Genomic DNA, 12,160 nt, shown 5'->3' with positions numbered 1-12,160 from the left:
CAGTCTTATTTTTTTCTCCCATGTAATATCTAAACTAACTCCTGTGCCAGACTCATCCAACACTGACCTCTCATCTCCAGTGACCTCTCCATTTTATGTGACTTTTCTACCATCTGAAACTTCCACATTTTCCAAATCATGCATTGAAGAATCCATCTGACCCCAGCATTCTCTCCTAGCTTGTTTAACAGTTCCCCTACAATAGCTCTTGAGTGCCATGGGCTATTTTTATTGTCCTTTACTGCCACTAAATTCTGCCTTCCTCCAAAGAGAAAGCTTACCATCAAGCTTACCTTGGTGGTTAATATACTGATGAACATGCATTCTGGATCAGCTATATCTGTAAAAAGCAGTCTATTTTTTAAATGCAAATAAAGAATCATTTGAAAGAATGTAATACATAATCACTTTTCCACTGAAGTAGAACTCTAGTTAGAAATATGGGCAATAATTTTAAAGAGTGCGTCCACTCTATTTTTGCTTAGTGCTCCAAAACTACTCAAAGAGTGATTTTCCTACCACAAGAGTTACAGAAGGAAGAAACATGTAGAAAACAGCTTGGAAAAATCTGTGGGCCTCTAAAAACCCCAGTTCCTTCTTTAAAGAAATATTTGAAAACACAAAAAGAGAATAAAAATGACTTTCAGGACCCCATTATTATTTGTGTCCATCTATAATTTCCCATATTCATTGTTTGTCCTGTGAAAAAATTATGAGGTAAGCTCTAATAAAAGCAAGCAAGTATAGAAATGTTGCAACTGTGGGAGAAAAATGAATATTGGAAAATGTAAGAAGTATTTACAGTAAGCTTTTTAAAATGGTTTTCCTTTATCTGGTAGAAAGAGAATTTCAAAATTTGGATATTCCAGAATATTTCTAATTTAGACTAGAAATCCTATAGAGACTTACCTGTCATGCTTACATTACCCATCATTATATAATTCAGCATTTTTAATTTTTCTGAGTATGTTGAACACGGTATTTGTAGCTCAGTGAAGGCAAAAGAAAGAATTCTCACATCTGCTCAGTCCTCTTTCTTCTCCCAACCTAGGAGCTGTGTGCTCCTCAGCAACATTGCCTACATTGTTCACACTGAATTCCTGACACCTAACAAAGTGTCTGTCACCTGTAGGGTCTTGGTAAGCGTTTGCTGAAAGGATGAAAAATGAGCTCAGCTACCTCGATTTTGTGAGATTTTCTACTAGTGGGATTTAACCAGTATAAGGAAACATGATGAATCCAAAAATCCAAGTTACACAATTGTTCCCAATTTCATTTTAATGGTAAAAGTGTAGGTTGATATTAGGGGAGGTGTTTTGGAAGCAAATTATATAAACTAAATTGGCAATACCCAGCCCTTTTATGAAATTTTACCTCTGACTTCTCCAACTGTCAGAATGAAAGACTGGTACAAACTTGGCATGGCAAATCAGAATTCTCATGTTTTAAATATGGTATAGTGCATTTATAAATACTGAAGTAGAATAAAACCAATTTGCTTTCAATTAAAATTTTTTATTATTTTACTATTCTCCTAGAGCGTTGTAAAGAATAAAGGGGTTGGGACTAGGAAATATTCTTCTAAATTAAAAGAGAAAGCAAATAAATACCCCAAGTCATATTCATTTTGAAAATTATTGGTTGTGGAATTACCTGGTGTGTTTTTTTCCCTAAATCAAGGTACCCTAGTTGGTAAACTGGTTACCAGGTGTCCATGTTCAGGATATTTTACAATAGCATTAAAATTTGTCATATTAAAAAGTTAAAATAATTGGTTGGTACAAACAGATAAATGAGTAGAATTAACTTCTCATGCCCAAATTAAGCTTTATAATTTCACCTCTGGGTTCAGGAAGACCACAGCTCGATTTAGAGTTGCCAGCAGGCTCCCTAAGAGTAGGGCGTCCACACCTGGAATGCAGAAATGTGGTGGGGGGGGGCGGTGGTACAGTGGCGTTCATTCTTTAGTGTATTTACTTGGTGAGCAGTCAGTTTCTGGCAACACACTCAGCACATAAACTGAGTATATTGACCTGGGAGCAAGATTAGTTCGAATAAGTGGACAGATTCTTAACTTGCTTACAAGAATCAACAAAAAGGCTAAGGAAAAGTGAGTGACAGGTGGTAATGTCAGGGACATTTAGGACTTTTGTTCTAAATCTCCCATGGCTACTTCCCTGTGTCAGACTTCAGGGCAGATCTAGGCAAGCCCTGAAATATTTCCTCCGTTTCTTCCAGAAGTTGGGTGATGACATTCTAAGATGATTAAAAAGGGGTCAAATTGAAACTAAAGCTATTTTGCTGTCTTCTCTAACGTAGCACAAGAATTTATGTAAAAAACTCCAGATTTCCATTTATTTCCTTTATTTTTTGCTATTTACTATTGTCTCTATCACTGATTTGGCCTAACTCTTCTCAACTGCATTTATATGATCTTAGGACTATTCCCTGACAAGGACTCTTTTGTACATTAAGATCTCCCCTTATCTCTTCATGGCTGTGAAAAGTTCATCAATACCTGAGGTGTTTGTGGTTGCAGAAACTCGTCAGAGCTTGGCACCACTTGCTGTGTATTTTACTCACCAAGTTTAAAAGAAAGACAGAGAAAGATCTAGGCAATAATTATATAGGCATGAGAGGCTTGGGTTCACATTCCACTTGGGAATTTTAAAATATTTATTCACTTTCAGGATATAATAACATTGATTACCCCACTGTTCAAAAGTACTAATTCATTTCCATGAATTTCACATTCAATATTTTCACTACAGAAAATAAAACCTTCACATCTCTCTTCTTCATTGACATGCGGGCCTTTTTTGTTCTCCTCCTTCCTGGTAAAATATTTTAAACACACAAAACAGACAGTGTGTTTAGTACCTTAATTAGTAGTATGTTGACATTTAGATGGCACTGAGAAGAATCCAGTAACTCTCTTCCTAAGTTATATAAGGAAATTCTGAAATAGCAATTGTTTCTAGGAATTTAAACAATTACCCTAGAAGACTAGGCCAGATTATGACAGGTGAAATGTGTTATAACCACCATTTAATGAGTATTGAAGAAAATAGATTTAGACTTCTCCATCTGCTTTAGAAGATTAATGTTCATTATTTAGTCTCATTACATCAATCTCCTTTTATTTTAATGTAGCATATGCCTTAATCTATGCTGCATCACTTGTTAGCATTTTTAAATGAACTTTTAATTTTCAATCAAAAGAGAAAAGACTGACCCCCATTGGCAGTTTAGTTGCCTTGGCTTGGGCTATAGTGTTAAAAACTCACGCACACTTTTTGAAGGTCTTGCTTCAGTTTTTAGAAAGATTGAAGTAGGAGGTTGTTTTCTAGTTCATTTATATACCCTTTCTTCTAAAAATGTTCTATTTCTTTGAAGAGCAGCTATTTAATGCTAAAAGGCAGAGGACAAATTAATCTGTATCTTATTTTTATATTCTAGTACCATTTTTCTTTTTGGCAGTTTAAGAAATTTGGTAGTAAATGAGATTGTCTTGAGACAGCATGTGAGGAACAGGGAGGAAGAGAAATTAAGATATCTGTGGCGACTACCATTTTTTAATGAGTCTTAGCTCCCCTGTGGAACCCTAGGATTTTAAAGGGGTGAAAACATTAAGAAGAAAACTCTTTTGTTGCTTGAACAACTCAGTTGTCAAGAATATTTTGGCAGATCTTTCCCTTGTACTAAAAGGACTTTCATGGAGATCTTTTGGCCAACAGAACAGTCGAAGATTTGTGATGACCACATGAATCCTTACTCAACGGTCAAGCAATGTCCCAAGCTAAGCCTAACTCAGCAAAATGGTCTCAAAGATTTTATAAGTGTAAAAATTAAGATATAAAGTAAATTAACTGATGGTTTCTCTTTTTTCTTTAGCATCATACAAATAAATATATCTCAAAGAGGTAAAATACTTTCCCACAGAGGTGGAATATAATTAAACAAAAATATAGCCCCCACTACAGTCATTCTAAAGCCACTCAAGCTAGTCCTTCACAAAAAATGGGTGAGTTTCTAGTAATGCAGCCCAAGCCAAGGCAAATATCACGCGCATGCTGGCAGTCTTCCATAAAGGGCTGAAATTTTAAGGTGCATTTTTATTTTATTTATTTTTTGTATCCTCACTTGAGGACATGCTTATTGATTTTAGAGAGGGGGGGAGAAAGGGAGAGAGAGGAACAGAAACACCGATGTGAAAAAGAACCATCGTGACCCAGGACCAAACCCACAACCTAGGCATGTGTCCTGGCAAGGAATCGAACCTGCAGCCTTTTGGTACACAGGATTATGCTCCGTGAACCACACTGGCCAGGGCTTAAAATACATTTTTTTAAATGAGTTTGACTTTTATTTAGATTCCACTATAAGTGATACCATGCAGCATTTATCTTTCTCTGTCTGACTTATTTCACTTAGCATAATGTCTTCAAGGTCCATCCATGTTTTCACAAACATCAGGATATCTTTTTTCCCATAGCTGAATAATAATTCCATTATATATACATATTTTATAATAATTTTTTATTTATCCATTCATCCACTGAACACAGGTTGTTTCCATAGCCTGACTATTGTAAGTAATGCTGCAATAAACATGAGCATGCAGGTATCTATTCAATATCTTGTTTTCATTTCCTTTTTGATATATACCTAAAATGTAAATCCTGGAAAATGCATTTTTAAAATGTTAACAAATAATCCTCATTCCAACTCCTTTCCCAAACAATACACATGCAAATAACAGGGAGAAGGACATGGAAGGAACATTACTGGAAGACACAGCTTGCCTGCCCTGACATTGACCCTGGGACGCCCGCAGAGGTCTCTAATCTTATAATACTCAGTGATAGCTTTCCGCTGCTCACCATACTATTACAATAGAAGTATAATAAGTTTACTTTGACCGTGAATTTTCTAAGTGGATAGGATTTAGAGAAAAAGAGAAAAGAACGTTAGCCCTGGCTGGTGTAGCTCAGTGGATTGAGTGCCGGACTGCGAACCAAAGGATCACAGTTTGATTTCCAGTCAGGGCACATGCCTGGGTTGCAGGCCAGTTCCCAGCAAGGGATGCATGAGAGGCAACCATACATTGATATTTCTCTCCCTCTCTCCTTCCCTTCCCCTCTAAAGATAAATAAATAAAATCTTTTAAAAAAAGATAAGAACATTAAAGCAATACTTAAAAAATGAAAGCTGGAAGCTTTTTCATTTATGTATTTATTTCTGCCATGTAAAGATAATTTTCAAAGGGACTAAGAAGGGTAAGTTGTTATTAACACAAAATGTTTTTGCAGCAGGGCAAAGCAGGTTACCACAGCTTGAGAGACATTTGCAATTTGACGTTGTTTTTCTCTCAGGCCTTGTGGGTGGTCTTATGATCTCAGAGCTGAGACGTCTTCAAAGTCAAAAAACTGATATTCACTCTCACTTCTTTGCTTGATCCATCCTTTGGAAAGATAGCTTGAGATTGTTTTTATAACAGTATATTAATTTTTTACAAGACTGTGGTAATTAACTTTTTAACTAATCGTTGTCTTTTATAGATTAAAAATAAAATATATCAGTTGTCTGAGAGTCATATTTGGCTCTTTAAGTATAAATGCAATTCCCTTTTTAACCATAGTCAGGCCTTCCATCAAAATAATTTAACTCCAGAAATTATTTTCTGAAGCCAAAGAACAACACATATTTCAACTCCTGTGTAATAACACTGCAAAATTTGGTAACATCTGCATAGTTTCTTTACTAATTGCAGTGTTATGCTGAAGTTAATTATATGAAACTGATTTTTTCCCAACACAACTTTTATATATCACATTCAGTATAATTGGTACTTTGAATCATAAATTGTTTTTCAGCTAGAGTGTGTGGTTTGATATTGCTAATGAAATGATTTTAATGTTCCGCTTAGCTATTATGAGGAATCATATTTTGTTTTGTACTTTTAAATATAATTCTCCATTGTAGCATACTAATTAACCTGATAACTACTTTTCTTTTTTTAAATCTTCAGCATAACATTATACGAAAGCAGTAAAATAATTAGCAAGAGGTAGAGCTACATATGAGTCCTTCAATTACAGCATTTTTTGGTACTACTGTTACCTAATAATATTTTTGCGTTCACCATTCTTGAGTTCCAAAAACAGCACTATACACATGTTTAGTGGTCTAGCTATAAATAGGGTTGCCATTATTAATAATAATGCCAATATGATCTTCAGATTATGAATAGGCCCTGCAATGTGAGATGGAATGGCAAGATAACAAAGACTACATTTTCAATAGCATGAAGCTGGTATCATTTCTGTTCATTCAATTCAACAAATATTTATTAAATCTTATACATGTGTGCTCAGTACTGTCATATGTATGAGCAAAGACAGAAAAAATAATTGAGAGATTCAACTCTTGCCCTGAAGAAGGTCATAACTGTTTGGGTTTGGGCGATGACTAAAAAATATTATTAGTCTCCATGAACAATATTTTCCCAATTACATATTATTTGGCATTATTCTCTGCATTGTGTAGTATAGTTAAAACCCCATTAGAGGAAGGGAAATTCAATGTAAGTCAGAAGCATTTCAGGTGGCCTTTTGATAAAGGTGGGACCTTAATCAAATATTGAACAATTGGTTAAGACATGGAAATGTGGATGAGAAGAGATTTCTTGTATGAGCAATAGTTTGAACAAAGACTTAGAAGAAAGAAGGACACTTAGAGTGTTTGGAGGGCAATGAGTCCTCCTCGGTCAGCTCAGAGTCCATGAAGGGGAGATCAAGTTGGATATACAAGGTCTGTCTAGAAGGTATCCAGCCATGTAATGTGAAAAATGGGAACATTTATTGAAGAAGAAACAAGATACAAGAAACATACACAGAACAGGGATGCCTCAGTCCCCTTCAAAGTAGGCACCTTGGGTCCTCACACAGTTCTCCCAAGTGCCATCAGCTGCCCCATTTTTTTTTCCTGAATCTCATCTACAGTCTGAAATCTCTTCCCTTTCAAAGGTGATTTTAGTTTTTGGAAAAGTAAGAAGTTGCAGGGTGCCAAATCTGGGCTGTTGGTGGGATGAATCTCCTGGGTGATTTGATGTTTCACCAAAAAACTCTGCACAAGATGTGATGCATGAGCAGGCACATTGTCATGATGAAGCTGCAATCACTAGTTGCCCAAAGCTGAGGCCTTCTGAATTATCCAAATAGTTTTCAGGGAGGACTGTTCAAGCTTAATGCAAAATTTGATGCAGATTCATTGTTCACCATGCTCAGTTATTTTGAATGTGACTGCCACACAGTACACATGCTCACTCAGTTGAATCTACCATCCCCACTGTCTAGTACAGTGAAGTGGTCATTGTTCACACGTGTGCGTTCCTTAGCTGCCAGGTTACACTGATGTCATGCAAACCGCTCTTGTTATATTAACAATGGTTGGAGCCCTGGCTGGTGTGGCTCAGTGGATTGAGCTGGGGCCTGCAAACCAAAGGATCGTGGTTCAATTCTCAGTCAGGGCACATGCCTGGGTTGCAGGCCAGTTCCCAGTAGGGGACACACAAGAGGCAACCATACATTGATATTTCTCTCCTTCTCTCCTTCCCTTCCCCTGTAAAGATAAATAACTAAAAATCTTTAAAAAAAAACAATAGTTGGACTTTCTCCCTGTAGTCCTTTTATAACATAAAGTCATGGGGGCTTGGAATGCCAGAACCAAGCATGCATAAAACAATAGTGAGCCACTGAAGGTTTCTAACTGAAGATGCATGCAATACCTCACAAAAGGCTGGCCTGAGTGTCAGAGACTAGACGAGAAGTCAGAGTCTAAGAAATAGAAAGCACAAAAAACGAGGCCAAGCGATATGAGTGGAAAACATTAAGCCTGAGCATCAGGAAAGTCTTGAAAGTGATGATATGCCTGCCTTGTCAGGAACCCGTCATAGTCCCACTTTTGTGTCAGGAGTTATTTCCAGGGTCCTAAGTGAGTGTGAGTGAATATTCTAATGGGAATATGAATCAGTTAACCAAAATGGGGTTGCAGAATTTTGGATAAATCCTGATATAAATAAAGTGGAGTTTTAGAAAAATGAACCTGTCATTGTTAGGGAGAAAAGATTAATACAGGATGAGGCCAGGTTTAGATGTGGCAGTGGTTGAAAAATAGCTGTAACAAATGAGTGAACTGATAGGGGCTTAGGCAAGGATTGTAACTGTAGGCATTGAGAAGAATGATACTTAAGAAAAATAACTCAAAGTAGAAATGTGCCAATGAAAGGTGACGCTGTGGTTTCAACACTGATAAACATGCAGTAGCTGTACTATGGACAGAATAACAAGGGTTAGAACAGGAAGTGTTAGATGAAGATGTCAGCATTTCCTGACTCAGTAGAGCTCAGCTGGAAAGAACATTCGTAGCACATGGCCAGTGGCTGACGTATTGAATAATTGGGACCTCCACTAAATATCATGAAGATCTTTTCTTTTTCACATTACATTTTGTTTCAATGGGTCTCAAAGTTCTGTGACAGATTTTTGGTAAAGTTATTTAGAAAAACTAGTAACTTTAAAACTGCCACACACACACATACACACACACACACACACACACACACACACACACACACACAAATGGTCCACAAAATATTTTTCTTTCTTTCTGAAGGTGTTAATGATGCATTGTAATCATTAACCAGCCTTTTACTATTAAACTTAAGTGGCCAGTTGAGACAGTTATGAAACTGTTTTTCCACCACTAATTAAGATTTGGTGGCAGATATTGGCAATAATGTTTGTTTAGCCTTCTGAGATTTCTGGACAGACTCGGTGACTTTGCCAGCTCCAGCCACCTTCTTGTCCACCACTTTGATGACACCAACAGCAACTGTCTGTCTCATGTCACAAACAGCAAAGCAGCCCAGAGGAGAACTGTCAGAGGAGCTCTCCACACACATGGGCTTGCCAGGAACCATATCAACATTGGAAGCATGACCAGATTTCAAAACCTTTGGGCCGTCTCCCAGCTTTTTCCCAGAAGAATGATCAATGGTCTCCTTCAGCTCAGCAAATCTGTGAGCTGTGTGACAACCCAGCACAGGTGTCCATCTGGCACTGATTTGGCCTGGATGGTTCATGATAATCACCTGAGCTGTGAAGCAAGCTGGTTCCATTGGTGGGTCATTTTTCTGTCACCAGACACATTGTCACAATGAACATCTTTGACACACATTCTTAACATTGCAGCCAACATTATACTCAGGAAGGGCTTTGCTCCAAGCTTCATGGTGCATTTCAACAGACTTCAGTCGAAACGTTCATTGACTGGAGCAAAGGTGACCACCATGCTGGGTTTGAAAACACCAGTGTCCCCTCAGCCCACAGGAACAATACCAACATCACCAATTTTATAATCATCTGGAGGGTCAGACGCAGGCACTCGTCAGTTGGATGAATTTGTGGCAGGATGCAATCCAGAGCTTCAAGCAGCAGGTTCCACTGGCATTGCCGTATTTATGGGTGATTTTCCATCCCTCGAACAAAAGCATGTTAGCACTTGGCTCCAGCCTGCTGTCACCATTCCAACCAGTAAGCGACACAAATGCTACTGTGTCAGGATTGTAGCCAATTTTCTTATGGCAGACGCAGACTTCCTCGTATCTTTTCTGGCTATGAGGTAGCTCTGTGGAATCCATTTTGTTTACACCAACAATCAGCTGCTCACACCCAGTATAAAGCCAGAAGGGCATGCTCATGGGTCTGCCTGTTCTCGGAGATCCTTGCTTCAAATTCACCAACACCCACAGCAACAATCAGAATGGCACAGTCAGTCTGAGATGTGCCTGTTGTCATGTTTTTGATAAAGTCCCTGTGTCCTGGGGCACCCATGATGGTCACAGGATACTTGCTGGTCTCACGTTTCCACAGGGATATATCAGTGTTGTTACCACACTCACATTCAGCTTTCCGTTTATCCAAGACCCAGGCATGCTTGAAGGAGCCCTTCCCCATCTCAGGAGCCTCCTTCTCAGATTTTTCCACGGTCCGTTTGTTGGTCTCACCACATTTGTAGATCAGATGGCCAGCAGTGGTAGACTTGCAGAATCAAAGCAGCCAATGGCAACAATGTTAATATGAGTCTTTCCCTTTCCCATTATGGCTTAAATTTAACGGTGGTTTTCAAACATGCGTTCTAGAGGTGAAACCTAGAGCCCCACGGAGATGGATCTCTGAGTAAGATTTACTTTTGCCTTTGGCTTCTGACCACATCAGGATTTTGTAGTAACTCTTGACAGTTATTTCTTAAGGGATTTCCAATAATTGTGGTACTACCTATTATTGCAATACTAGTAGAAATATGCTAAAACTTGGACAGGTTTTAGCATATTTCCATTCCATGAGAATGGAAATAGTGTTTCAGTATATAAGTAGGTCACCTCTAGGTAATGCATTTGATAAAATATTTCCTCCAAATTAGAGTTTTCTGCTTATTAGTTAGATATTACCTTTCAACGAGATTATGTCAGGAAAACAGATAAAATAGGTCGTAACATTTATTGGTCAGAATTAGTTAAAATAACAATTTTCAGTTTGAAAAAAGTTAAATGAGATGTTAATATGAATCATTTACTTAATGTTTAATTTTTTTAGCCTCACCTAAGGACATTTTTTATTGCTTTCAATGAAAGAGGAAATAGCAGAGAGAGAGAAAGAGGGGAATTGAACCCATGACCCTTTGGTCTAGGGACAATGCTCCCACCAACTGAGCCACACCAGCCAGGGCATGTTTATGGTTTTTAATTAATTAATTTACCTAACGTAGTATGTCAGAAATTATATTAAGTACTTTATATTCATTATTTGATTTCCTTAGTATATAATCCCATGAAATATATACTTTTATTATCCTCATTTTCCAGTTAAGGAAACTGCAGACAGAGGTTAAATTGCCTCAGATTATGCAAAGTTAATTACAGACTGAGCCAGGATTCCCACTCAAATCTAGTGTGATTTTGAAGTCCTTATCCTTAACCACTACACTGTGCTTGTCTCTTCTGGCTTGGACTGGCAAACAAGATGATTGCGAATTTTAGTCCCCCCACAAAAGAGATGATATCTGTCATGTGTGAAGAAATATTGGTTTGTTTATGAAACATAGCACTGAATGTTTAGCAACCTATTTTCTCATATTTTTGGCAATGAATATCTTAATGTATTGAACTAGACTCAATACAGTAAGAACCTAAATTTCTAGAAGTTGCATATAGACACATTATAAATCTTTTGTTGCTTTTATGACTTTATTTTGAGTCAGATGTTCTGTGAACATCTTAACCTTCAGTTGACAATGTGGAAAGTTATTTTATAATTTTTCTAAAAAGTTAGTTTTTAGCAAAACAAAATCTGAGACACAGGTTAAAAAATAACAAAACAAAGTATACCTTTGAAAAATCTTCTATACACTGAATAAAATTTAAAAACAAATGTATGGAATATATATTCATATGTGAATGGTACTTTATGTGCATCTATTTCTAAATTTATATTTCTTTGTAGAAAGTGCATGCCAAAGAACTAAAATTTTAGATTTTTCTTCACCTATAAAATTAATGGAAAGTTGTTTGTTTGTTTGTTTGTTTTTTTCTCACAGCTGAATTTTTATTCCTCTTGTGGGGTGTTTATCTCTGCTACGCAGTGCGGACGGTCCCATCAGCATTCCACGAGCCACGCTACATGGCCGTAGCAGTTCACAATGAGCTGATCATCTCTGCTATATTCCATACAATTAGGCAAGTGATGTGTAGAGCTAGTGAATAGCTATTTTATTTTTCTGATGTGTTGCAGTTTAATGTAATAGTAAGGTTGGATAAGATGCATAATGGAGAGATTTAGGGAGGATGGTGTTTTATAAGTTGATTAATTTCTTCATCTTAGAAATGGCAAATAAATATAGTGTTTCTTTTTAACTCTACTGTTCTTAGTTCCTTCTGATGGGTTGTTACTTTGAAGGTTAAACTCACTGTTATTGTATTATATTAAGCCATATATTGGGATGTCATTGGATGTCATTTATGATATGTAATACTTTTTGTTCTCAGGATATAGATCAATACATACATACATTATAATGTAGATATAAATTGTCAACATTT

General features: G+C 37.0%; 1 protein-coding gene and 1 pseudogene across 1 annotated transcript in view; one reads left to right on the top strand and one right to left on the bottom strand.

Moving 5' to 3' along the window:
- The window catches only part of LOC118980457 (probable G-protein coupled receptor 158), a 165,148-nt gene extending 153,323 nt beyond the window's left edge, over positions 1 to 11,825 (top strand). Inside the window, exon 6 of the mRNA XM_037037069.1 lies at positions 11,659 to 11,825. Within this exon, the coding sequence (XP_036892964.1) occupies positions 11,659 to 11,825 (167 nt within the window). The remainder of the gene's footprint in view (positions 1 to 11,658) is intronic.
- LOC118980431 (elongation factor 1-alpha 1-like) lies at positions 8,771 to 10,162 on the bottom strand (annotated as a pseudogene).
- Positions 11,826 to 12,160: the final 335 nt, after the last annotated feature.

This window comes from Sturnira hondurensis, unplaced genomic scaffold, assembly GCF_014824575.4.
Source record: "Sturnira hondurensis isolate 20B ecotype Veracruz unplaced genomic scaffold, ASM1482457v3 Scaffold0022910, whole genome shotgun sequence".
Taxonomy (NCBI): Eukaryota; Metazoa; Chordata; class Mammalia; order Chiroptera; family Phyllostomidae; genus Sturnira; species Sturnira hondurensis.
This window is presented reverse-complemented; position numbering and strand designations above follow the sequence as displayed.